General features: G+C 43.5%; 2 protein-coding genes across 2 annotated transcripts in view; one reads left to right on the top strand and one right to left on the bottom strand.

Annotated features, from left to right (window-relative positions):
- Dnajc2 (DnaJ heat shock protein family (Hsp40) member C2) overlaps positions 1–3,403 on the top strand; it is a 29,781-nt gene extending 26,378 nt beyond the window's left edge. Inside the window, exons 15-17 of the mRNA XM_029477310.1 lie at positions 170–277; positions 2,749–2,903; positions 3,258–3,403. Of these exons, the coding sequence (XP_029333170.1) occupies positions 170–277; positions 2,749–2,903; positions 3,258–3,332 (338 nt within the window). The 3' untranslated portion in view covers positions 3,333–3,403. The remainder of the gene's footprint in view (positions 1–169; positions 278–2,748; positions 2,904–3,257) is intronic.
- Positions 3,404–3,519: 116 nt separating this feature from the next.
- Pmpcb (peptidase, mitochondrial processing beta subunit) lies at positions 3,520–20,238 on the bottom strand. The gene is made up of 13 exons (XM_021162713.1): positions 20,116–20,238; positions 18,283–18,423; positions 17,179–17,265; positions 16,694–16,823; positions 14,127–14,325; positions 13,624–13,703; positions 10,978–11,090; positions 10,087–10,230; positions 8,264–8,424; positions 4,185–4,270; positions 3,997–4,085; positions 3,782–3,857; positions 3,520–3,690 (listed from the first exon to the last, which is right to left on the bottom strand). The coding sequence occupies exons 1-13, from the start codon at positions 20,212–20,214 to the stop codon at positions 3,626–3,628; spliced, it is 1,470 nt and encodes a 489-aa protein (XP_021018372.1). The 5' UTR covers positions 20,215–20,238; the 3' UTR covers positions 3,520–3,625.
- Positions 20,239–27,284: the final 7,046 nt, after the last annotated feature.

Raw genomic sequence — 27,284 nt, 5'->3', positions numbered from 1 at the left:
GGCTGGCCTCGAACTCAGAAATCCGCCTGCCTCTGCCTCCCGAGTGCTGGGATTAAAGGCGTGCGCCACCACGCCCGGCTTAAAAGTAATTTTTAAAAGTAATAATCAAAGACTAGGTTGATCTTTTAATGTTTTGGGTTTTTTTGTTTGTTTGTTTTTCATTTCTTAGACCCTCATCAAAAAGATGACATTAACAAAAAGGCTTTTGATAAGTTTAAAAAAGAACATGGAGTGGCCTCTCAGGCTGACAGTGCAGCACCGTCAGAACGGTTTGAAGGTAAGTGTGTTACTGTACATAGGGCATTGATCAGGATTCCAGGCTAACAAAGCTATATAAAGCCTGGGGTCTGTCTAGAATGACTACAGAGTGACATTTAGCAGTCTGAAAGGGACAGAGCAAATACTTCTAACCTGATAACAGGAATAGCAGCTCTTCAGAGATTCCATTAGAGGAAAAATTGACTTTTCAATGGATTCTGCTAATGGGGTAATAGTGGGACATATGAGGAAATAACATTTTAATACAGCAAGGCTCATTTCCTGTTTTAGAAGATGTACAGTAGGGCTAGCGAGATGGCTCAGTAAGTAAAGGGATGTGAAGGCACAGGCCTGACGACCTGGGTTCATCCCTAAGGACTGCCCACAGCTAGCTCTCTGACCTCTGTATGTGTGTTTTTAAAGAAAAACATACTGAATTATTTGAATATAGATATTATCTTGTATATAAAACTTAATCTCATATGGTTCAAAACAATAGATGTCTCTATGTATAGAAAAAGAATAAGCAAATACTATAAAATGTTCATATTTGGGAAATCTGGAGTGTCTTAAGGGTTCTTTCCTGAAAATATTTTAAAATAAAAAGTTTAAAGCTGTAACATAGCTATCATCTGTTCTAGTTAATTGGGTCACTCTGAACTGTTACTTGTCACCACCTGCGAGGCAACATTTTGTTTTTAATTGTCAGTGTTTGGAGAAGTTGCTTCACTTAATGTATTTGTGAGCTTCCAACCTTTCAGCTAGTTTTTCCAGAACATAGTCCCCAAATGGTCTTGGATTAACTATGTTCTAGTCTGGTTTATTGTCTACATATTTCTGTGGGGATGCTTTTTGCAGTGCTGGAGATCAGCTGCAATCATCGCCTATGCTAGGCAGGCATTCTATCACTGGCTTCCAGCCCCAGCCCCAGCCCCAGCCCCAGCACAGTTTTTTGGATTGTGATTTGAACAGTCATTCTCATAGGAATTTTTTTTTTTTTTTTTTTTTTTTTTTTTTTTTTTTTTTTTTTTTTTTTTTTGAGACAGGGTTTCTCTGTGTAGCCCTGGCTGTCCTGGAACTCACTTTGTAGACCAGGCTGGCCTCGAACTCAGAAATCCGCCTGTCTCTGTCTCCCGAGTGCTGGGATTAAAGGAGTGGGCCACCACGCTCGGCGGGAATCTTACAACATTGTTTTGCTTTGTCTTGTGACAAAAGAATTAGAAAACAGAAAATAATGCATGTCACTTCCATCTTTGTCCCAAAGAAACGAATTAAACCTGTGTTGCTAAATAGATGAGTAAGAGAACATTGAACTTTAAGCACTTCCCAGAACTTAAAAACTACCTTCAGAATGGCTTAGTTTATTGTGCTTAAAATAAAGATACTGGTTTTCTGCCTTGTTTGGAGCAAGTACCCTTTTTCTTTCTTAGTTGAGAACCAGTAATTACAAGCAGTGGTCAGACTCCTAGCAGTGTCTAGATGCTCTTTTTCCCTCTGTGATCATAGAGTAACCAGCCTGACTGTCGTTATTCAACTTTTTCATCTTGCCTACAGAAGTGCACTGGTGGTTAGCCTTTTTTTTAAAAACCTCTGTTAGCTATTTAGTCAAATCTAAAGGGCTTATCTGAAAACTGAAGTTGTGGTTATTAAAGATAATGGACACTGGCCCTATTTAAGAAGCTAGCAGCGTCGTGAAAGCTTGAGCAGTTGGTTTAGTTCCCCTGAGCAGCTCCTTCTAGTGTCATAGATTGTTTCCCAGGGTCTGCATCAAAAAGGGTTTGTGCTTGTGACGTAGCTCTTTTTCCTGATCCTGAATAAGGGCAATCAAAAATCTAAAGTGACCTTTTCTTCCTAAAGACAAAGGCAGTGTGTTGCTGAGGTGCGCCATGGAACTTGTAGCTCAAGTGCTCCTCCCTCACTGTCCAGTTTACCTGGGATGATATGTATGTGCCACCACCTTCTAAATGACTTTTGTTTTTGAGTGTCTGACTTTGTAAATTTACATCTAATTAAAAATAAATCTGGGGCTGGCGAGATGGCTCAGTGGTTAAGAGCGCCGACTGCTCTTCCGAAGGTCCCGAGTTCAAATCCGATCAACCACATGGTGGCTCACAACCATCTGTAACGAAATCTGATGCCCTCTTCTGGAGTGTCTGAAGACAGCTACAGTGTACTTACATATAATAAATAAATAAATCTTAAAAAAAAAAAAAGGTGAATCTGGAGAGACCAGCACTGACTGTGAGGCAGACCTCTTAAACTGTGCTTTAGTTGAAATGTGATGTGTACACACTAATGCTTGTTTTCTTTCTCTTTCAAAAATAGAAATTCATATATAAAAATGTTCCTCACCTTTAGAAATGAGTTCACGTTAACGCTTCCTGTATCAGAAGGGGCCCTCACTTGATAAGGGAATGGGAGTCAAAAGATCCACTGAAGACTGTGCTTCACTATCACTTCCTACCGTTTACACACATTTGTCTCAAACAGGTCCCTGCATAGATTCTACCCCGTGGACAACAGAAGAACAGAAACTGTTAGAACAGGCTTTGAAAACATACCCAGTAAATACTCCTGAAAGATGGGAAAAGATAGCCGAAGCTGTTCCTGGCAGGACGAAGAAGGACTGCATGAGGCGATACAAGGTTTGGCGTTAACAGACTCTCACTCCTTAGATTACGGTGTAGTTAGCGCATTCTTGTGTGTCAACTAACTAACTGGGTGATAACAGTGCTGACTTTAGTATCAAAATAGTTGTAGGCCAGAATCATTCCAGGAAAGGAAGAGCAGCCTTACCCCTGGCAGTTGGTGAGCTCAGCAGCTACAGCATTGGCTTTTTGTTGCTCTGCGGGATAAGAGCTCACTGTGTAGCCGAGGATTGCCTCAGGCTCACTCTCCTGCGCACTGACCAGCGTGCAGCCCCACCTCACTTGGCTACAGTAGTATTATCTATGTCCTGCTGACAGAATTCTGCTTTTAACAACCTTGTTTCCTCCTAGGAACTCGTGGAGATGGTGAAAGCAAAGAAAGCTGCTCAGGAGCAAGTGCTGAATGCAAGCAGAGCCAGGAAATAATGCAGGCAATCCTGGTTGTGTGTGCACTTTTATAATAAAACTGAAAATACTCTACACATTTTCACTTGGAATTATAGTCATCATTTAAAAGAGTGTTGCTCCCAACATAAAGTTCAACCATTACATCAAACAATCAGGGTTGTAGACTTAGCCTCTAGAAGTACATATCATATAACAGACTAATGCAAAAATTCCAAATATATTTTTATTTTTTCATTTGAACACTGGCAGTTTTGAAAACTTCCAGTCTCAGTTTTATAAATATATATGTGCAGAATATTTGATCACAAAAATTAGTCACGAATCCAGCGCATGTTACTACAAATCTGGTTAAAATCTGGTAGGCGTTCAATAGGACCTATGGATTCAAAAGAAAACAGTGAAAACAGGGCAAAATTCCAAGTCCTTAGCCAACTCTATGTGCAGAAGGACTGAAGAGCCAGGCTTACCCAGAGCAGCAATAGCTGGGCTTTTGTCATGAATGTACTTGGTACACACTCGTCGAACCGTCTCTGCATCCACAGCCTTCAATAGGGATGATACTATAATTAGAACTTTTTGTAGTGAACTTAGATTCCACATACGTGACTTTTCTAAACTAAGTCAAGACTTGGGGAACCTCAGCCTTTATAAATGACCTACTTGCCCCACATTTATTACTTACATCAATTCTTGCTTCAAGCTCGGGGATAGGAATTCTCCTATTATAGCATAGCATCTGCCTACCAATGTCTTCACAAATTGGAGTTGAACCTGTTCAGAGAAGGACAGCTAGTATCCCGACAGACAAGGCAAACTTCCTCCCCAACAGGCCCGCCCTCCGAGCACCTACAGCCCTTCCTTAACTCTCACCATCAAGCTGCAGCAGCATGTTTGTTTTCAGAAGATTTTTTGCACGTGCAACCTCACTCTCAGTGACATCTGTACACAGACGCATCCTAAAACACATTGGAAAATGCTCGTTAAATCTGATTTACTGACCTAAAGAGCAAGATGGCATATATTATACTACAACATACAATTATATTTCAATTCAGTAAAAGCCTGATATTACTAATCTTAAAACTATTTTTCCAAGTACCATTAACAGCTCAAAAATTCTAATTGAATTAGCAGACACAGTAATTCAATGTAAAAAAAGAATGATCACATTGTGAAAGTAGTCTTGAGGCTTCAAATACTTCTTTATGCCATTGGTAATATATGCTAAAAGAGAGGTAGATCAATGGGTCGGTCATCTCTTTGTTTCTCAAGACTAGTCAGCTGAGTACTGGGAGACACAAAGGCTTGCAGGAAGGATAAGCCACAGTCAGAGACAGCAAGACCAACTAACACCAGAGATAGCTAGAGGCAAGGGCAAGAACATAAGCAACAAAAACCAAGGCTACTTGGTATCATCATAAACCAGTTCTCCCACCATAGTGAGCCCTGGATACCCCAACACACCAGAAAAACAAGACTGATTTAAAATCACATCTCATGATGATGATAGAGGACATTAAGAAGGACATAAAGAAATACAGGAGGGGGGCTGGAGAAATGGCTCAGCGATTAAGAGCGCTAGCTGCTCTTCCAAAGGTCCTGAGTTCAATTCTCAGCAACCACATGGTGCCTTATAACCATCTGTAACAGAATCTGATGCCCTCTTCTGGGTGTGTCTGAAGACAGCTACAGTGTACTCATATATATAATAAATCTTAAACTCGTGTTTTCTTTATAAAAAAAAAAAGAAAGAAATACAGGAGAGTACAGGTAAACAGCTAGAAGCCCCTTAAAGAGGAAACACAAAAAATCCTTAAAGAATTACAGGAAAACACAACCAAACAGGTGAAGGAATTGAACAAAAAGATCCAGGATAAAAAAATGGAAATAGAAACAAAGAAATCACAAAGAGAGACAACCCTAGAGATAGAAAATCTAGGAAAGAGATCAGGAGTCATAGATGACCAGCAGAATACAAGAGATAAAAGAGAATCTCAGGTGCAGAAGATGCCATAGAAAACATTGACATAACACAGAAAATGAAAAATTCAAAAAGCTCGGCACCTCGTGGTATCTTCTCCAAAACTGACCATATAATCAATCACAAAACAGGCCTCAACTGATACAAGAAGACTGAAATAATCCCATGTATCCTATCAGATCACCACAGACTAAGGCTGGTCTTCAATAACAAAAACAACAAAAAGCCCACATACACATGGAAGCTGAACAACGCTCTACTCAATGATAACTTGGTCAAGGAAGAAATAAAGAAATTAAAGGCTTTTTAGAATTTAATGAAAATGAAGGCACAACATACCCAGACTTATGGGACACAATGAAAGCAGTCCTAAGAGGAAAACTCACAGCTCTGAGTGCCTCCAAAAAGAAACTGAAGAGAGCATACACTAGCAGCTTAATAGCACACCTGAAAGCTCTAGAACAAAAGGAAGCAAATTCACCCAAGAGTAGACAGCAGGAAATAATCAAACTCAGGGATGAAATCAACCAAATAGAAACAAAAAGAACTATACAAAGAATCAACAAAGCCAGGCGCTGGTTCTTTGAGAAAATCAACAAGATAGATAAACCCTTAGCCAGAATAACCAGAGGGCACAGAGACAGTAATCTATGGATTCAATGCAATCCTCATCAAAATTCCAACTCTTCATAAGAGACAGAACAATTCTCAAATTCATTTGGAATAATAAAACACCTGGGATAGCGAAAACTATTCTCAACAATAAAAGAACTTCTGGGGGAATCACCATCCCTGACCTCAAGCTGAATTACAGAGAAATAGTGACAAAAACTGCATGGTATTGGTACAGTGACAGGCAGGTAGATCAATGGAATAGAACTGAAGACCCAGAAATGAACTCATACACCTTGATCTTTGATAAAGGAGCTAAAACCATCCAGTGGAAAAAAGACTGCATTTTCAACAAATGGTGACGGTTCAACTGGTGGTCAACATGTAGAAGAATGAAAATTGATCCATTCTTATCTTGTTATACAAAGCTCAAGTCCAAGTGATCAAGGACCTCCACATAAAACCAGATACACTGAATCTAATAGAAGAGAAAGTCAGGAAAAGCCTTGAACACATGGGCACAGTGGAAAATTTCCTCAATAGAACACCAATAGCTTATGAGCTAAGATCAAGAATTGACAAATGGGACCTCATAAAATTGAAAAGCTTCTATAAGGCAAAGGACAATGTCAATAGGACAAAATGGCAAACAACAGATTGGGAAAAGATCTTTACCAACCCTACCTCCAATAGAGGGCTAATATCCAAAATATACAAAGAACTCAAGAAGTTAGACTCCAGATAACCAAATAACCCTATTATAAAATGGGGGTCAGAGCTAAATAGAGAATTCTCAACTGAGGCATCTTGAATGGCTGAGAAGCACTTAAAGAAATATTCAGCATCTTTAGTCATCAGGGAAATGCAAATCAAAATGACTCTGAGATTCTACTTGGCACCAGTCAGAATAGCTAAGATCAAAAACTCAAGTGACAGCAGATGCTGGCAAGGATGTGGAGAAAGAGGAACACTCCTCCATTGCTGGTGGGATTGCAAGCTGGTACAACTACTCTGGAAATCAGTCTGACAGTTCCTCAGAAAATTGGGATTAGTACTACCTGAGGACCCAGCTATACCTCTGTTGGGCATATACCCAAAAGATGCTCCAACATGTAATAAGGATACATGCTCCACTATGTTCATAGCAGCCTTATTTATAATAGCCAGAAGCTGGAAAGAACCCAGATGTCCCTCAACAGAGGAATGGATACAGAAAATGTGGTACATTTACACAATGGAATATTACTCAGCTATTAAAAACAATGACTTAGGGCTGGAGAGATGGCTCAGCAGTTAAGAGCACTAACTATTCTTCCAGAGGTCCTGAGTTCAATTCCCAGCAACCACATGGTGGCTCACAACCATCTGTAATGAGATCTGATGCTTTCTTCTGGTGTGTCTGAAGACAGAGACAGTGTACTCATATAAATGAAATAAATCTTTTAAAACAAATGACTTCATGATATTTTCAGGCAAATGGATGCCACTTGAAAATATCATCCTGAATGAGGTAACCCAGTTACAAAAGAACACACATGGCATGCACTCACTGATAACTGAATATTAGCCTAAAAGTTCGGAATACCCAAGATACAAGTCACAGATCATATGAAGCTCAAAAAGAAAGAAGAGCAAAGTGTGGATGCTTCAGTGCTTCTTAGAAGGGGGAACTAAATACTCAACAGCAGGAAATATGGAGTGTGGAGCAGAGACTGAAGGAAAGGCCATCCAGAGACTGCCCCACCTGGGGATCCATCCCATATACAGCCATAAAATCCCAATGCTATTTCAGATGCCAGGAAGTGCTTCCTGATATGGCTTCCTCCTGAAAGGCTTGCCAGAGTCTGACAACTACAGAGGCATATGCTAGAAAGCAACCATTGGACTGAGCGAGGAGTCCCCAGTGGAAGAGTTGGAGAAGGGACTGAAGGAGCTAAGGGGTTTTCAGCCCTATGTGGGGAACAACAATCAACTGGTCAGAGTCCTTGGAGCTCTGGGGAACTGGACCACCAACCAAAGAGTATATATACATGGAGGGACCCATGGATCCGGCCACAGTTGGACATCAGTGGGAAAAGCGGCCCTTGGGCCTGAGGGTGATGCCCCAGCGTAGGGCATGCCAGAGCAGGGAGGCAGGGGTGGGTGGGTGGGCAGGCGGGGGAGGGATGGAATAGAGGTTTCTGGAGGGGAGACCTGTAAAGGGGATAACATTAGAAATGTAAATAAATTAAAATATCCAATAAAAGAAAAAAAACTGTACATCCACTTTAAAAGCTAAAGTTACCACCATTAGGAAACTGGTCTAAAACAATACATTCTTGGTAAGACTTTTTAACTATTTAGAGCTTTTTCTCACCATTCTTTTTGTACAGCGTGCAGCATGTCAGCAACCGTGGCTTGTTCACAAACCATATAGAGTCCCCATAATCCTGTGTCTGTGTATGAAGTATTGAAGGACTGGAAGCTGTGGCAGAGATTGCCATGGCAAGTGAGCTGGGCCAGCTTGCTAGATAAATTCTGAAAAGAACAACAATTTAACTGGATTTGTGAACTGGGCATATGGACCCAAATCCCCACAGAGCTTAAGAGCTCTGTAACTCTTAAGTGAGTGCTAACCCTGATGGGTTAACAGTTTTGGGTGTTGTTTTTAGAGACAGAGTCCCATTACTAGCCCTGGCTGGCTTAGAACACACTATGTGACTCCTGTCACAGCCACTGTCAGCCGGAGTCACAGCCCGGCCTCGCTCCTCAACTTAGCAAAAACATCTACAGAGGCTGGAAGATGCAACTCGTCCCTGATTGCTGTTAAGTACAGTGGGAAGGATGGTATAGCTGTCAACTCTCCACAAAGCTGACTTCCTCTCCTTTGTGAACACAGAGCTGGCTGCCTTCACAAGGAACCAGAGGGACCCCAGTGTCCTTGACGGCATGGAGAAGCTGGAGCTCAACAGTGATGGGCAGCTAGACTTCCAAGACTTTCTCAACCTTACTGGCAGCGTAGCTGTAGCATGTCACAAGTCCTTCCTCTGGACTTCCCAGAAGCACATGGAACCCTCTCCATTCCCTTCCAGCCACCGAGTCATCACCTCCTCCACCCCATCCAGACCTGCACTGAGCCCACCACACCTACCACAATATGCAGCCCACATCTGCTAGCGGAAATAAAGCAATGCCATTTTTTTAATGTAAAAAAAAAAAAGAATAAAAAGAACACACTATGTAAATCAAGCTAGTCTCAAACTCAGAGGTCCACCTGCCTCTGCCTTCTGCGTGCTGGGATTAAAGGCCTACACCAGCATACTCTTCTCCAGTTCCCAGTTTTACCCAGCTATAACTTTAGAATTCAAAGAAAGAATTACACTCATCTGGCTCAATATCTAGTACTGCGCAGTGAGTTCTTGCAATTGGTTGGTTTAGTAGCTGTACCTATTCATAAAGACAATGCAGTGCTGATGTGAGGCCATGGAAGGCTTGGACTATGCACTCCTCTGACACTGCACAGGAAACCCAAGATATTGGGTTTGGAATGGATTTTAGATCTTTCACTATTTCGAAATTTAAACTTTAGAAGAGTTGTAAAAATAGTACAAAGAGGTCTGCCCCTTCTGTCTCTGTACAGCTATCATGTCTACCATGTCTGCCTTCTTTGTCTCTGACAGGCTGCTCCTTGTTTTGCTGGTTGACCCTCAGGCTCACACTACCACTGAACTACAACCCACTCCCTCACATGTGCTTATAGTTATAGAACTCTATAACTATAGAGTTATCAGTTAAAGAACCTATATGCAAAGAAGTATATTTACTCAGTACTTATTAGTACACTCAGTGTGTGCTAATGAAAAGACAGAGTTCTCTGAACATGCTAAGATGCTCAGAAAGTCAGGACACTGACACAGACATGTGAACAGCTATGATTACCACAGCACCTACTATGACTATTATAACATTAAAAACCAATTCTTCTGCCCTAATTTTATGAACTATCCTGCTACCAAACAGTCTGACAAAGATCTTTTTATTTTTGGCCTGGCTTAGGTACAATCCAGGATGAGTTAACATTAAGTCAAAAGTCATGATAATCTATTTTTGTCACTTTGAACACTGAGGAGTCTTACAAGGAATTTACATATAGACAATTTCCATTATTTACCATGAAAAGTTTCTTCAAAAACCACTTACCATTCCTCCTCCAAAAGAGCGATCCCAGTTGCCTATCAATGTGTTTGCGACCATAAGACAGATCGTGTCTGGATGGGCCCAACCAACTGCTTCAATAGCTATTGCAAGGTGCGCCAATGGCATCTTGTCATCCCTCACCCGAATCTAGGTAAGAATAAGCAAAACAGCTAGTTACGTAAGAATGGTCCTACAGAATACTTGGATTACCGGGAAAGGAAAATATGTTAGTCTTACTACCTGTGATGTTAAAATGCTCACTGTGGCTCTTGACTTAACTATCAGGCAGTATTACACTGTGTGGTTCAGACGATTTTTCTGAATTACAAAGTAAGTTTCTTTCATTGGACCATCTTATTTAAAATTCCACCTGGTCAAAAGAAGTTCCCTTATCTTACCAATATCTTATATGGTTTTATTAATCCAAATTTAAATCTGTACTGGCGGTATAGGTCTGTATGGCTGCCAACATCAGACCTCTTCCCACAAATTACTATAAGCATCATAATGTGGCAAACTAGGCCTTATGCATAACACTGTAGTTAAGAAGCAGATTCGCTGCAAGTTTTGGCTCTAATAGCAATCCCCACAACTGTGCCTGTGGGGCAGCGATGAAGCTGAGAACACACCCAATTCAAAAGCAAAGACCCAGTCTTTTTAGCTATAAGGTAGCCTTTCATACCCACCACATTATAACTTTGCAGTGTGTAAAAGAGGATGTAAGATTCCTTGCAATGGGAGTCTCGGGTGGCTCTGAGCTGCCCAGTAGGGGCGGTAGGAACCCAGCTCTGGTCCTCTGAGCGCAGCAAGCACTCTCAGACTATTGAGCCGTGTCTTCAGCTCCTTCATACTCAGACTTCCAAAGGCCAGTTTCTAACCAAGAGCTCATCCTACCTCACTTCCAGTGAATTTGCAGGGAGGCAGAGCTGGTATATCTCCTTTGTGTGAGCACAAAGAGTCACCAAAATGAAACTTTGCTAACTCCAGCAGTTCGTTATGGCAAACACCTAAAGCAAGGGAAAACATTTCCTTATATATCTAACAGCAATACAATCAACTCAAGTCAACCAGCTTCAGTAGTATGCACCCCACTATGTCTGACAATAACGGGATGCTCTTCACTCACACATGAAGACCTTCCCTTCCCTAAGCCATTTAAAGCAACTGGGCTGCACAGCATCTCTGTCTGAGCAGTCAATGCTCACCCACATACAACTGTATTCGGAGATAAAGACAGAGAGCTTGACACCCCCACTTTCTTTTTTTGTAATCTGCTGGAAATATTTTTATTGTCTTAGTGACTTTTCTAGGCTTGTCTCAGGAAGGACAAATGTCAGGGCAAAGAGTTCCAGACCAGTTCAAGAATAAGAAATCATGCATTTGATCACATTTTTTAAAATTCTGAGTCTCACGCAGAAAACCCTGCTTCTATCGAAAATCATGTTAAGTTATAAAAGTTCAGTGTGCACCCTAGAAAAAGTCATCTCATAAGTTACCTGTTAAGTGGAAAAGAATGAAAATATGGCTCTGTCTTTAAGAGTCTTAACACAAATGTGCTTCATTCTTTGAGTTCTGCCATCAGAACTCTGGAACCAAAACCAATTCTCTACTGTGAAAACATGTGTATTTTCCCATGCGCTCATGACTTGACATCCAAACCTCACAAGAATGATTAAGATCCTGCATTCCTTATCATCCAAAACACAGGACCCAAACACATCCCATCAGTGAAAGTTCTAGAATACAAGCTTAAAATTCATCATTCATCTAGAACATCAGCTTAAATTTCTAGTCATTTGTATTTATGTATTTGAGGCAGGTCTAGCTCCATAGCCCAGGGTAGTCTTGATCTTGTAATCCTTTTGCCTTAGCTTCCAGAGTTCTGGAATTGTAAGTATGTGCCACACACCTAGGCTTATGCAAATGCCTTAAAATATTACCATTAAGATTTATTAAGTGGGGGCAGGAGAGCTAGCTCAGAGGTTCAGGGCACTGGCTGTTCTTCCTGAGGACCCAAGTTCTGTTCCCAACACCCACATGGCATCTCACAACTAGCCATAACTCCAGACCCAGGTGATCCAATGGCCTTCTGACCTGTGCAAGCACTAGCCACTATATGTGGTATACATGCACACATGCAAGCAAAACACAAAGTAAATCTTAACAGTATTTCTCTAAATGAAACTATTAAAAGCACAGCTTATATACACAGTTTCCAAATAAATCTATGGCACAGCCAAACACTGATGGTGTATACCCTTAATCCCAGCACTCATGTGGCAGAGGCAGGTAGATCTCCAAGTTCAAGGCCAGCCTGGTCTACAGAGTGAGCTGAGTTGTGGGACAGCCAGGGCTCCACAGAAACTGTTTTGAAAACAAACAAACAAATCTGTGATGTAAACACAGCAGTCTTAGATAGTACTGGTTTTGAATTGCCATGTAGGAAAGTCTCTGGATATTGATACAGAGGTAAGAATGCAGAATCATGGCAGGACAGCGATGCCAAAGGATCAGTGAGAAACTGGAAATAGTCCTTATGTCTGACCATCTCTTCCCTCACTGTTTAGCCGGCAGAACCAGTAACCACTGTGGTTAAACAAGCCAGATGCGCAGCTCCTACTCTAACTGTACAATCTAAAATGCAGGGAACCTATAATTTTTTAAAAGAAGTGGAGATGAAAATACATATTTGGCATATTACAGCTATATTTCCTGATGGTTAAGGACTAAACAGGAGCTGAGACAAGAAATCAGAAAGGGTCAGGAGAGACTTAAACTGGCCTATTGATTTAAACACCAACCTTTGTAAGCTACAACATTTATAAAAATCATCAGGCCACCTATCAGGCCTCAGCTGCACCAGCACTCAGAAGACTGAGGTAGGAAGATGGCTACAAGTTCAAGGCCAGCCTGGGCTATATAACAAAACTGTTTTAAAACAAACAAACAAAAAAAAGGTATAAGCCAATAAGACAAATGCTGATAATATAGAACACACCATTAACTTCAGCAATGTCCAAATGAACCTATGGACCAAATAAAATTTGCTGTTAATAATGGCAGTGAGGCCTCAACTAACCGGGCAGTTTCCAGTGTCTAAACCCTGTACCCAGTCTCCAGTTAATTTTCTTACATTCACAGACTTCACATGCCCCTGTGAAAATCTACACCACCTACATGGTTTGACAGCGTCCCACATTCACCCGACTCTGCAGTCTTCCCTGTGCAGTACCAGTCGTTCCTGTGTGCATGGCTGAGCACATGAATGGATACACCCATTCCAGGCCTGATCATGGATGAGGCTACTTCTCAACTAAAGAGCTCAAGACTCTACAACACTGTCCTCCAAGGTAACTGTCCCCCAGCTTGGTCGTTAGCCTTGGTCTTCTAAGTAACTCCCCTGTGTGGACATTTACACTCTGAATGAATTGTTAAGTTTTCCTGAAAATGACGCCGACTAGGGAGTCTGGTCCCAGGGCTCCACATTTTCCTGACAGGCAACTTTACTATTTTCAGCATGTGCCCTGAAGCATAACTAACCTCCGGCGGCAGCCAGCACGATTCTTGGTCCCTTGTAGTGTGTGGTTATGTAATCCACTAGGTCCTTACGATTTATAGATCTGTAAACAGAATAAGGAATGAGATTTGTTTATTTCCTTTCTTTTACAGATAAGGATCATTCTGTAGCCCAAGCTGACCTAGAACTCACAGCACAATTCCTGTCTCATAGGCCACCACACCTAAGTAAAGTGACTTTAACAGAAATAAGCAGCACAGATCTTCACACACTGTATGTGGAACATACAGAGCTTAACGTAAAGGTATCTAAGTGCTTAAAGCAGTCACAAATAGAGGCTACAAGTAGCAAAAGTTCTGCCCTTTATATCAAGAAAGACATATGCACCAACATTCCTTGTTTCATCCCCAAGTTTCTAAAATCAATTTTAAACTATCAGGCTGAGAATTGTCAGTAAAAATGTGTGTTCTTGGTTGGTATATGTCCTAAGTTTTGTGCAAAATCTTCCTGTGCGAGATCCACCTACTTGATATTTTCAGTTGGTCCCAGAATTGTCCGTCCAAGTGCAGTATTTTGATAGGCTGTCGCATGAAGATAATCAAAAACAACTTCTTGCAAGTTGGTTTCAACTTCCTGCATCTCTCTCAGGATTACTCCCCGCTCACGCTCAATCTCTGCTTCTCCCAGGGTGCTATTCTGAATTATGTCAGCAAGAATTTCTACAGCTAATTGAAAAAAACAAAACAAACAAACAAAACCTCAGAAGAAACACAAGCATTAAACTCTCTTAAACCCACAAGAGAAACCACGGCACTAACCATCATTCATTACTGAGCATGTTAGCTGGGCGTGGCGGCGCACGCCTTTAATCCCAGCACTCGGGAGGCAGAGGCAGGCGGATTTCCGAGTTCGAGGCCAGCCTGGTCTACAAAGTGAGCTCCAGGACAGCCAGGACTACACAGAGAAACCCTGTCTCAAAAACTAAAAAAAAAAAAAATCCTGAGCATGTTTATTTAACTTAGTTAGCGCACTAAAATAAATAGAAACTAGAGACCCTGTGGTACAAAAGAACTTGGAGAAAATCCTAAACATGATCACTTTATAACCTGACTGTTACTACAGATGGTTCTAAATGAAAAGTATGAAGTAGCCAGGTGACCATAGCCCAGCACTCAGGAAGCAGAGCAGGCAAATCTCTGAGGTTAAGGCTAGCCTGGTCTACATAGGGCGTTCCGGGACAGCCAGGTACATGGGTAGAAACACTTCTACCCATTTTCACATAGCAACGAAGCTGCAGTGTAACAAAGGAAAGAATCGCTATACCCAAAATATGCCTTCAGGAGCTGCTTACAGAATTGTGTCTGCTCAAGCCTTAACAAGGTAAAAAGCCAAAGGAAAGGTGAAGTAAATTTTATGGGAAAAAAATCTCCAGAAAGGATAAGGCTGATTTACTTCACTGTGATAGCAACGTAAATTGTATTAAAGGTAAAATGAACATATGCCCCTTGGTTTTCTCGCTCTGCGCTAGTGTGAATTTCTCTCCCTTGCTTCAGTTCACTTCACAGGACCTTGTCTGAGTCAACTAACTTGAAATACTAAGGACAGGATAAATCATTGTGAAGATGATTGTGAAAAGGGGAAATTACCAATTTCATTTTTTTAAATCATCATCAATAAAACCCAGACGGGAAAATCATGACCCAAGAGAGGAAGTGGGGGAGCTGCAGACGGCGGGGCCAGGACCCCTTTGCAAGACCCTGGTTTATGTGGGACTGGGAGTCTAGACTGAAGATTCTAAAGTGGCATTTGTTTGAAACAAATGTTTCCTCTGAATGTCTATCGCATTCTCTATGTTGGTAGAGCAGTACCTAGTCTTCACTGAGGCTGTCCAAGTTTCTTAATTCAAGAATGGACGAGCATAAAGATCTGGCCATAATCTAGTCAGGAGCACTTATAATCTAATGCTAGCCAGAGACATGAGGATTCATAAAACTCGCTGGCCAGCAATCTAGATAAATCTGGGTGAGCCAGGTTCTGGGAGAGATATGGCTCAAAAACTAATGTGGAGAGCATTGATGTCAATCACTGGCGACACGTCACAGAGTCCTTGTGTGGGTTTCCAATCACGTGACAGAACTGACAAACTCTACAGTATCTAAAATTTTAGAGTAATACAACTGATTACAACACTGCAGCTATAAAAGTTAGTAACTGGGCTGGAGAGATGGCTCTAGCGGTAAAGAGCACTGACTGCTCTCCCAAAGGTGCTGAGTTCAAATCCCAGAAACCACATGGTGGCTCACAACCATCTGTAATGAGATCTGACTCCCTCTTCCGGAGTGTCTGAAGACAGCTACAGTGTACTTACATATAATAAATAAATAAATCTTTAAAAAAAAGTTAATAATTTTGCTAATGAACTTTGCAATGCTATTTTGTTTTCCACTGGAAAAAATGTTTTCTGTAATTAATATACTCAAGACCTATACAAATTGCTATGCTATCCTGTCAAAACAATTATTTATTTTACAAAACAAAATTTTCTTGACTCTAGATGCATATGTATCAAAAGATGGCCTAGTCAGCCATCACTGGAAAGAGAGGCCCATTGGACATGCAAACTGTATATGCCCCAGTACAGGGGAACGCCAGGGCCAATGGGAGTGGGTGGGTAGGGAAGTGGGAGGGAGGGTATGGGGGACTTTTGGGATAGCATTGGAAATATAATTGAGGAAAATACGTAATAAAAATAAATATTTTTTAAAATTTTTTTCAATTTTGCTAATATAATCATTAATAAGTAAATAGTATAAGTAAGCATTTCTTTATTTTGCTCAGGACTAATAGTTTTGCAATGAAGGAATAAAAGTGATTAAGACTGAGGCAGAACTCTGTTTAAATCAGGTGTTAAGAATCCCTTTAGTACAAGTCTCCAACCTGCACTTGGAGGGAAATGAAAACAGGTGCCTCTCTGGGGTTTCTGCTGTTTTGCTTTTACATCTCCATCAGTTTCACAATAGCTACACAAACCCACAGGGCTGCATTAGATTTGAACCCCTAGGAGATTCACACTTCCGGCAGCACAGACAGTACCTCTTGGCAAATCTCTCGAGAATGCTTTGGCGTAGTAGACAGTCTGCTCTCTGGAGGTATAGGCGTTAAGATGAGCGCCCATGTTCTCAATCTCAAGTTCAAGGTCTAACTGGGACCTCTTTTTAGTGCCCTTGAAATGAAGGAGAAAGCACAGTTAGGATATTCTCCTTTTACCCTTCATATAGTCTAAACGTATCAGATAATAAGTATACTGAACAGAACCCAGTGCCAGTCATGCAAAGACAAGTTTGTAAAGTATACTAGGTTTCAAATACCCTTTAAAAATGGCTTGTGTATATCCCAAAAGAGAACCCATCCTTCAATGTCAAAAGTAATTATCATTAATTATTTGAAATACAACACTGAGGAAATAAAACCGGCACGTGGCATGTTATGAAGCAGCTCTTATCCCTATGGTACAATGTCTGTGCTGACACCCGCCCGCCCTCTCCTAGAGACCGCGTGGGAAGCAGCCAGCGACTTGCCTTGAAGGCCATGTGCTCCAGGAAGTGGGCGGTGCCGTTGTTCTTCTCATTCTCATAGCGACTTCCTGCATCGATCCACAGCCCAACCTGAAGGAAGTCCAAGCAAATCAGACAAATTCCCCACATCTGGAGACATGGCAGCCGGCTCAGCAGTTAAGAGCACTCGCTGTTCTTACAAAGGAACTGAGCTAGTTCCCAGCACCACATTAGGCAGCTCACAGCCATGTGAGCTCTCTCCTCAGTGTCTGTGACTGCCTTCGCCCTTCCTGGGTACCTGTACTCACATGCACAGTCCCATAATAAAACAAAATTCAGTTTCTGGACACACAAGGTCATCTCATTCCTTTTTCTGGGAAATGTTTTCCAATCTGACCACGTCTCTTTGACTACAATGAAATGACAGTTCATTCCTATAACCTGAGACTTAATTTCCAGTAAGCTGTTACAAATATCAGACTCAGCCAGGTGGTGGTGTTATATGCCTTTAATCCAAGAACCTCAGAGTTCGAGGCCAGTCTAGTCCAGGGCTATACAAATAAACCCTGTCTTGAAAAAACAAAACAAAACAACAACAAAAACAAGTATCAGCTCATTTAGTACATCTAATTAATAACTGTGGCATAGACATCAGGGACTGTCAGAAAGTCAGGCTCAAATACAAGCATAAGCTTTATAACCTCAGATACAACCATGTGACTCTCCCTGAGCTTGTGTTGCTGACGGCCCTGGGAAAGCTGGCCAGGCTCATGACCATCAGAGACAGATGTCAGCAGTAAGAGAAGGGCATAAGCACTCGGTACAAAAGTGCACCTGGAAAGGAAGGTTCAAGCTCGGAGAATTCAGCCAACCAGAGAGCTGCAGCTGTGGCTGCTCCCTCCCAAACAAGGTACCGACTAAAGACTGTAGCAGTCAGCCGGGCAGTGGTGGCGCACGCCTTTAATCCCAGCACTCGGGAGGCAGAGGCAGGCGGATTTCTGAGTTTGAGGCCAGCCTGGTCTACAGAGTGAGTTCCAGGACAACCAGGGCTACACAGAGAAACCCTGTCTCGAAAAACAAAAACAAAAAGCAACAACAACAACAAAAAAGACTGTAGCAGTCACTTACTGTGCACGTTGAGAGCCCAGAGTTTTCAGAAGCTACTCTGAGCCCATTTTCCAAACATGTCACTTGTGTCTCGGGGACATTCAGAACAACCTGTGGAGCAGCCTGTGTGCTTCTTAGTCGGTCCCCTCCAAAATACAATGGCTGACGGGAGGAGGAGGAAAACAGAGCAAACATTACTGTTCTGGTGTTCAGTGTCAAACAAAACAAAACAACCTCAAATAGACTCATTCCAAAAACCACCCCCCTAGCCTGGGGTGGATGTAATCTGCTATGTGTGACTGTGTGTGTGTCATTGGCAGAAAGCACGGAGAATGAGGACCCGGTTCTGGTTCCACTGGGCTCTAGCAGCAGCCTAGGAGATGTCCCTTAACCATCTGCTCTGTCAAACAAGCAACACTTGAGAGAACATGCCTTTCTCTCCAAGAACAGAGCAGTTAGCACACCCGAACCAACTACCTGTCCTACAAATGTTTCATATTCACTAAGGACAAAAAGTCAAGAAACTGAAATAAAAATACAAAACTGACTGTGCACAAGTGAGTAGATGCTCCTGCTCACAAAGGACAGACAGAAACAGGACAGATGCTTCAGGGACTCTCGGGCCAACTGGTTTGACTACAGACGCTTCAGCAGCTTTTTCTCTTCATGTTGAAATGAGAAAAACATATTTGCAAAACGTATTTGCTAAACCCTGGCCCAAAAACCTGAGACTGACCTAACCGCCAGGCACAGTGGTGGCTTGAATAGGAATGGACCCCAGAGGCTCACAGATTTGAACACTTGGTCATCAGAGAGAGACACTACTAGAAGGTTGGAGGAAGTGTGCCACTGGGGTGGGTTATGGGGTTTAAAATGCTCGAGCCAGGTCCATTGTCTGTCTGTCTGTGTCTGTCTCTTGCCAACCCAGATGTAGCACTCTTGGCTCCTTCTCCACCACGTCTGCCAGCACTCTGCCATGCTTCCTGCCCTGATGATGATGGACGAAACCTCTGAACTGTAAGCAGCCCCAGTTAATGTGTCTTAGTCGTGGTTGCCATGGTCGTGGTTTCTTCACAGCCACAGCCACAGGTACTTAAGAAATGTGTACGAACCCGCACTGTCCTGCTTCTGTGACCCAAAGGCTTTCTGCTCCCTGATCAAATAATACACCATGACATGACTGTGCCCTACTGTGTGGGGGCACGGATCTGAGGCCAGCCCGATCTGTAGGGCAAGTTCCAGGACAGCCAGAGATGTTGCACAGAGAAATCCTGTGTAACAAAGATGTCTCAAAATATCAAAACCAAAAGCAAACCCAACTTCAAATTCATAAAGCGCTTGTCCTGGTTTCCTTTTCTCGGGAGAGAACAGCCCGACATACAGTAACATTGGTAATAGCAAACTAACACAGAGAGAGAGAGACAAACAGACAGACAGAGACAGAGAGAGAGAGACAGAGTGTTCCATATCCCTTTGGAGCAAGACAACTCTCAAATAAGGAAAACGCTGGGATAAAACTTGGATGAACAGAGGATGGCGCTGTCTGGTTTGGGTGTCCATGGGCTGAGGATGATGCTGTCTGGTTTGGGTGTCCATGGGCTGAGGATGGCGCTGTCTGGTTTGGGGGTCCATGGGCTGAGGATGGCGCTGTCTGGTTTGGGGGTCCATGGGCTGAGGATGGACTGTCTGGTTTGGGGGTCCACGGCTCCTTTTCTTACCTCCCGCAGGTGGCGTGGAGGGGGAGCAGCCGCCCCGCCCCCTCTGCGCCCGGTCGCCGCGCCCCGGGATAGCGGATCCCGAGGCCCGGCCCAAAGCACACCGGGAGCCGCCGGGGCACGGCGGAGCGAGGCTCACCTGAGCAGCGGCGCCCCGAAGCGGAAGCCTTCCTGTAAATCCCCACAGGCGCCGTCGGGCCTCTGGCAACAGCGTCCGGGATAGAGCGGCCGCCGCCATCTCTGCGGTGGAGAAGGTGGAGATGTACTTCCGGGTCATGACTCCAGGCCCCAGAACTGGAGGCTGGCCCCACCCTGTGGCGGCAACAGGAATTGCAGTCTGTGAAATTCCTTTGATTCTGTGTCTGGGCTTAGAACCCTCAATCCCTTCACCCTTTGACTCCCTCCCCAGTTCGTTCCAAATAATCAGGTCTGTAGAAATGATGTGCAAGACACACAAGGGACAAAGTGAAAGGAACATGTATCCCCAGGCGGTTGGAGTTAATCAGAGAGATCCAGTGTGGGAGGAACAGACACGGTGAAGGATCTACCATGTTGGTCTTCGTTGTTCTAATGTTTATAGCTTTGCTTATTCTATTCCATAGGAATACCTTTGCCGAGATTGCTACTAAAAGACAGACGCTTTACAAACATAATCTTACGTTCTGTTACCACGACTTAATGTTATTTACCTCCACGTCTTAGGGCTCTGCCAAAACAAACTGCTCTTACCCGTTCCTGGGTGCCTCTTTATCCACATACACTCTAATGAAACTAAAATTTGTCAAATAGCCACTTTAGCCAATTGTCCCAGAGTTTGAGGCTTAACGAAAATAGCAAGCACTTTTTTAAATTAAAGTTTTTTTATTTAACTTATTATTATGGGGAGGGGGTGGGTGCATGCCATTCCAAGCTTGTGGAGGTCAGAAAACAACTTTATGCAATCAGTTGCCCCTTCTACCTTTACATGAATTCTGGGGGTGGATCTCGGTGGACAGGCTTGCACTGCAAGTGACTTTATCTGCTGAGCTGCCTGCAAGGCCCTAGCAAGCTCTTTTCTGTGAGGAAGAGACTATTACTATGCTAATTTTCCAGTGGGGACTGAGGTATTGGCTGCCTAACAGGCTGTTTAACACTAAAGAGTGTGTGCTGTAACTTTAAAAGTTGGAGTTCGGGCTGGAGAGATGGCTCAGTGGTTAAGAGCACCGACTGCTCTTCCGAAGGTCCTGAGTTCAAATCCCAGCAACCACATGGTGGCTCACAACCATCCCTAATGAGATCTGACGCCCTCTTCTGGTGCATCTGAAGACAGCTACAGTGTACTTACATATAATAAATAAATCTTAAATAAATAAATAAAATCTTAAAAAAAAAAAAGTTGGAGTTCTGTCTAACTTGACCCCTTGTTGCCTAATACCTACTTTACATTATTGATCAAGTATCCTTTGCCCACCCAGGCTCTTTTAACTATTCACCACTTAACAACAAGACAGGAAAATCCGGGCCGGGTGTGATGGCGCACGCCTTTAATCCCAGCACTTGGGAAGCAGAGGCAGGTGGATTTCTGAGTTCGAGGCCAGCCTGGTCTACAAAGTGAGTTCCAGGACAACCAGGGCTACACAGAGAAACCCTGTCTCGAAAAACCAAAAAAAGAAAAAACAAAAACAAACAAACAAACAAAAAACCCCAAACAAACAAACAAAGACAGGAAAATCCCTTGGGCGCCTCAATGTCAGTTTGTAGCTGTAATGGTGACAACCAATGGTGACACGTCCAAACCAGGAACTCCATGTCACCTTTGGTTCCTGCCTCTGACTTTCCACTCTGACTTCTTGCTATTTTATCGATAGCCATTCTAAGTGTAGAAGTTTAGACAACTGCCCTCCAGCTGGCGGCGCTGTTTGCGAAGGTTGTGGAACCTTTAGGCAGTAGAGCCTTACAGTGCAAGTCATTGGGCACAGACTCTGGGAGGTTTCATAGCCTGGTCCCACTTCCCCATCTCCCTGCTTCTGAGCTGTGATGCAGCTTGATAGCGCCGGTTCCTGCCGCCCTGCCTTCCCCATCACGGATGGATGGAAGCCCTCTGGAACTGCAGGTTATTTTATCACGGTGACAGTAAAAAAACAAAAACAAAAAAACAACTAGAACAGATGGAATCTCAACATAGTTTGAATTTGCATTTCTCTGAAAGCCATGGGTCGTGAGCAATTTTTTGTTCAAATATTTGTTGGTCATTTGTACTTTTATTTTAAAATCTTTTTCCATTTTTGAATGTATGTGTCGTACATATTTTTGGTGGGAAGGACCACCCATGAATGCGTGTGTTTTGTGTGAGTGTGCACGCGCGCGCACATGTTACATGAGAAGGTCCCAAGCTGACGCTGGGAGTTATCCTTGACCACTCTCCTATCTTGTTCATGGGGTCAGAATCTCTCACTCAACCTGAGCTCACTGATACGGCTAGTCTCTCCAGCCAGCTTGCTCTGAGGATTCCCTGCCCACCCTCCATTCGTACAGTAAATATGGCCCTGTCTCCCTACTCCCCCCCCCCTTTCTGATTTTAAGGGAAATGCTTTCAGTTTTTCTCTGTTTAGTATAATGTTAGCTCTAGGCTTACTGACTGTTATATAGTCTTTATTATGTTGGAGTATGCACCTTCTGTTCCTAGGAGGATCATGAAGGGATTTCTGCATCTACTGACACGGTTGTGTGGTTTCCATCATATTGCCTTTACATGGTATATGTTCACTGATTTAAGCCATCCTTGTATCCATGGGATGACACCAGTTTAGTCATGGTACCCCCATGGTTTAGCCTGTTGGTGAATTTGCCATGATCTTCTTGGAAACTTTATATCTATGTATCTTGAGGATTTTTTTTTCTCTCATTTTTGTTGTTGTTTGGTCCTTAGCCAGTTTGGCCTCAGGAGAATGCTCCTGTAGGGCTTCTAACTGTGTTCCTTCTCGCTCTCTGTTTTACTGACGGGTGTAAGGCACACGGTCTTTCCCTCTCTTGTAAGAAGCTGGTAGAATGCAGCAGAAAATCTACGTAGGATGAGCTTGCCTTTGCTAAGGGGCTATGACTGCTATGACCTTGGTGCTCATTGTGGATGTACTTAAATTGTTTAGACACCCCCCCCCCCCCCCCCCCCCCCCCCCCCCCCCCCCCCCCCCAAGCTTCTAATTTTGGCAGGTCACAAACATCAAGGAATTTGTTCATTTTTAGTTTTTCAAGCTGTGGGTTTCCTTGGGCTTTGCTGTAACCCCCCCATCACCTCGCATTTGTAACCCCCCACACCCCCCATCACCTCGAGCTGTATGCTTTATGCTTAGTCTCTAAGTGCTTCCCCAGCTTCTGTGGTTGCTCTTGCTGTCTGCTGCCATTGCCCTGTAGTCCGCTGGGTTCAGTGAGCTCTTTTGATTTTTTTAATAGTTTGGATATCCTTTGGGACCTAGAATGTGTCCTATATTTAAATTACATTTGTTTACTGGTTTGGGGGAGGGGGTGAATGTGTCACATTTGCCACAGCCTGCATGAGGAGGTCATAGCCACGTGACAGGAATTGCTTCTCTCCTTCCTGTAAATTGTGACTTATTTGTCTGAGGTAATTGCTATCTGTGAGGCCTACGGCCTCAGTCTGCCAGCCTAGGCCTAGTCCTGGAAGCTTCTAGCCTCCATACAATCTAAGGTAGACCTAGAATATTTTCAGCCTCTGAGACTTACTGTGGAATAAGCGCATCCTTTCTAGTTCATTCTGAGCTCTGGCTGGTTCAACTCAGCTGTTCTGGCTCAAACGCCATGAAACTGTATTATAGTTATATGTGACGTTACCACTGGGACAGCCTAGATTCTTAAAATGCAAAAAATTATTTACAACTGCAGGTGAGCCTGTAATTATAGCCACACAAAAACTTTAACTAATAAAAAAATAAAAAATAAAAAAGAGGTTACATTTCTCCCAAATCTCTCTTTCTGGGAAGGAAAAAGGGAGAGAAAATTGCTTTCTCCCTACTGGTCATTATGCATTACAGTCACCATTTCCAATGCACAAGTGTGTGTGTGTGTGGGGGGGGAGACATTGGTCACAGAGCTTCTTGGGCAAACTGAAATAGGAAGAGAAATGGAGAGTTGCTCATCTGGACATAACTAAAATGGTAATAAAGGAAATGGCAAATGAATTGGAGCAAAAAAATCTCTGCACGGCTCATAAAGCCTTCCTGATCCAGCCATTTCTTGGTGGACCCCTGGTGACGGGAATGGTTACTGTGCTATGGGATGTGTCCTTGTGTCAGGCTGCGAGGTTGGCAGCCTTTGTGCAGTCTGGACACACTGACGTGTTCCAGCTCTATTCCCTTTGTCTCTTGCCTCTTCATGAAGGTTGTTCTGAGTGGGCAGCTGGCCGTGAGCTGAATGTATAATCACCATGGGAACCGGGGCTATAATTAATCCCTGGGAATGTGTCCCAAGGCCCCCGCACGCCTATTGTCTAAATACCTCTTGAATACTTCCCTGTGTTCTGAGCAGTTACATGTGAGTGACTGTCCATGCGTTCCCTGGTCTGTATGTGCTGATTTGTCCTTGAGAGCAGAGAAAAGAACAAAAAAAAAAAAAAAAAAAAAACCCTACAATGTAAGAGTTTACACAAACAGCATCACAATCTCTGTGCTCCTGCTTTGTCCCTGTTATCTAGGAATCAACTGTAATCAAGTGCAATAGAAGAGAAAAGCAAAAAAAACAGTATCTGAAAACCTAGAGGTTTTGGTGGCTATCTCAAGCAAACCACCGAATGTCCTCCCCAGGGACCTTAGCTCAGTATGCACAATGCTAGTCAAATATGATTCTCTGTCTTTATCCTCACTTCCCTCTGGTTTAAATGACCCCACGCTGTAAGGCACTCTTGGTGTCCAGTGGTCCTTCTAGAGTGCATGAATTAATTGTCTCCCATTTTGTTGTCTAGCTGGTATTTCATGATTCATGTGACTTCTGCCTCCAGCTTCAAGTCACTCCATGCGCCTTCCAGGAGACTCTGAAGGAGAGATAACCGGCCTTCTAGGCAAATGTGCAGCTCTAGGTGTCTCCTGGGAAAGCATCAGCAGGGAACTTGAAAAGATGCAGGACCGAGGGTGGTGCTGAGGTCTGAATGTGGGTAGTGTACCATGAAGTATGTTAAACACTTGGTCCCCAGACTGGAACTATTGTTTTTGTTATGGACATTTAGGAATTTTGTTATGGTAATTTTACATGGGGTTTCTGCTCCACTTGATCCTGTACAACTCCCACATAAAAGACACAAAAACCTGGTATTTAATTTAGCACTGTGCTGAGTGGGTTCTGAGGGAGTCTAACCTACATCCCAGCAATAGGTCATGTGCTAATTGCAGTCTGTGTCACTGGGCTTCCCTGTTCCATGTGTGTCCTCAGGGTGAGCTTCTCTTGGCCGTGTGCTCATGGTCCATTCTGCCTCGTAGCCACCTCCTTCTTCCCTCTCTGTCCTCCCCCCACTCCCAACCCCCAAGACCCCTACTCCATTTCAAGACCCCTACTCCTTCCTCTCTCTCTTGTCCAGTCACAGGCTCCAGCCTTTTATTGTCCAATCAGAGATGCCTGGGGCGCATTCTCTACAGCACATTGGTCAATACAACGCCCATGTCCAGACTGCAACCTGTCTTGGGTTACAGAACTCAGCATCTGAATACAGAGCATATAGAACCCTTCATAAAGACTGTGGGACCCGTCTTTTCTTTGCTTCCTGGCTCTACGACATGCTACTGCTATAATAACACCGCCATTAGCACACACGCAAAACATAGGGACAACCAATTTTGGACTTCACTCTATAAAACTGCGAGTCAAATTATAACCTTCTCTTTGTTTCATAGTTTTGTTAGGTTTTTTGTTGTTGTTGTTTTGTTATAGTGATACAAAGCTGACTTTGCACACATTAAGATTTTTAACTTACTATGGAAATGCTGAAATACCACAGTATAAAGTTTTCAAGGATACTGTCATTTGGTTCCAAAGAAGCTACTCTTAGGTTGTGATTAAAGATTCTTTCCAATGGAAAGATGGCTCAGCCGTTAAAAGCATATACTACTCTTGTAGAGGACCAGCGTCCAGTTTCTAGCACCCATGCTGGGAAGATCACAACTGCTTAAACTCCAGCTCCAGGGGATCCAACTGTGCTACACAGACACTGCACTCACAGGCACACACCACACACACACACACACACACACACACACACACACAGATACTGCACTCACAGGCACACAGACACTGCAATCACAGGCACACACCACACACACACACAGACACTGCACTCATAGGCGTACACACACACAGAGACACTGCTTTCACAGACACACACCACACACAGACAGATACGGCACTCATAGGCACACACACAAATACAGACACTGCACTCATAGGCACACACACAAACACAGACACTGCACTCATAGGCACACACCACACACACAGACACTGCACTCACAGGCACACACCACACATAGACAGATACTGCACTTACAGGCACACACCACACACAGACACTGCATTCAGAGGCACACACCACACACACAGACACTGCACTCACAGGCACACACCACACACACACACTGCACTCACAGGCACACACCACACACAGACACTGCACTCACAGGCACACACCACACACACACACACACACACAATGACACTGCTTTCACAGGCACACACCACACACACACAGATACTGCACTCATAGGCACACATACACACAGACACTGCATTTAGAGGTACACACCACACACACACAGACAGTGCACTTACAGGCACACACCACACACACACATATTGCACACACAGGCACACACAGGCACACACCACACACACAGACAGATACTGCACTCACAGGCACACACAGACAGATACTGCACTCATAGACACACACAAACACAGACACTGCACTCATAGGCACACACCACACACACAAACACAGACACTGCACTCATAGGCACACACCACACACACACACACACACACAGACACTGCACTCATAGGCACACACCACACACACACACAGACACTGCACCCATAGGCACACACCACACACACACAGACAGACACTGCACTCACAGGCACACACTGCACACACAAGCACACACTACACACACACACACACACAGACACTGCACACACAAGCACACACCACACACACACAGAAACTGCATTCACGGGCACACACCACACATAGACACTGCACTCATAGGCACACACCACACACACAGGCACTGCACTCACAGGCACACACCACACACAGACACTGCACAC

This window comes from Mus caroli, chromosome 5, assembly GCF_900094665.2.
Source record: "Mus caroli chromosome 5, CAROLI_EIJ_v1.1, whole genome shotgun sequence".
Lineage (NCBI taxonomy): Eukaryota > Metazoa > Chordata > Mammalia > Rodentia > Muridae > Mus > Mus caroli.
Note: the sequence above shows the minus strand (reverse complement) of the source record. Positions and strands in the feature narration are given on the sequence as shown.